This window comes from Corvus brachyrhynchos, unplaced genomic scaffold, assembly GCF_000691975.1.
Source record: "Corvus brachyrhynchos isolate BGI_N302 unplaced genomic scaffold, ASM69197v1 scaffold933, whole genome shotgun sequence".
Lineage (NCBI taxonomy): Eukaryota > Metazoa > Chordata > Aves > Passeriformes > Corvidae > Corvus > Corvus brachyrhynchos.
The window spans coordinates 97,834-98,370 of NW_008237401.1; the positions used below are offsets into that span (position 1 = coordinate 97,834).

Consider the following 537-nt stretch of genomic DNA (forward strand, 5'->3'; position numbering starts at 1 on the left):
ACTGGCTCACAAGCCGCAGGATTTTCCGCCGCTTCCGCAGGGAATAGGTGGCCTTGTCCTGCTCCGAGCCCTCCAGCGGCTCCGCGCGGAAACTGGGACCAGTCAAGGGCACCAGTAAAGCGTGGAGAGGGACAGCGATCCCCACGGATGTCACCCCGGGAGATGGGGATGTGCCCAAGAGCCCTAAAAGGGGATCCCCCTGAGGTGACAGGGACCGGGCTGAGCGTGTCCCCAGCGTGGGATGGAGCCCAGTCCCCCCCAGTTCCCGCAGCAGAAGGATACTGGTGCAGCAGGGCCCGGCAGAGCTGCGAGGTCGGCATGAACACGGTGTAGGTGAGCAGGAAATCCCCCAGCAGCGTGTCTGCGAGGGAGCGGGGCAGCGTCACTCCTGTCCCCAGCGCGGTGGGGACACGGTGACCGCAGCGAAGGATCCCCCGTGTGCCTGGGGCTGACTTGGGGTGTCCCCACCACGGGACCCCACTCGCGGCCGGGCGGATTTTGTTCCCAAACCCCGCCGGGGGGGGGGGGGTGTGCGGG

General features: G+C 67.8%; 1 protein-coding gene across 1 annotated transcript in view; it reads right to left on the minus strand.

Annotated features, from left to right (window-relative positions):
• Window positions 1-537, minus strand: part of LOC103613210 (rap guanine nucleotide exchange factor 3) — a 6,407-nt gene that overhangs the window by 4,626 nt on the left and 1,244 nt on the right. The window contains exons 5-6 of the mRNA XM_017730735.1: window positions 283-361; window positions 3-92 (exon numbers count right to left, since the gene is read on the minus strand). Of these exons, the coding sequence (XP_017586224.1) occupies window positions 3-92; window positions 283-361 (169 nt within the window). The remainder of the gene's footprint in view (window positions 1-2; window positions 93-282; window positions 362-537) is intronic.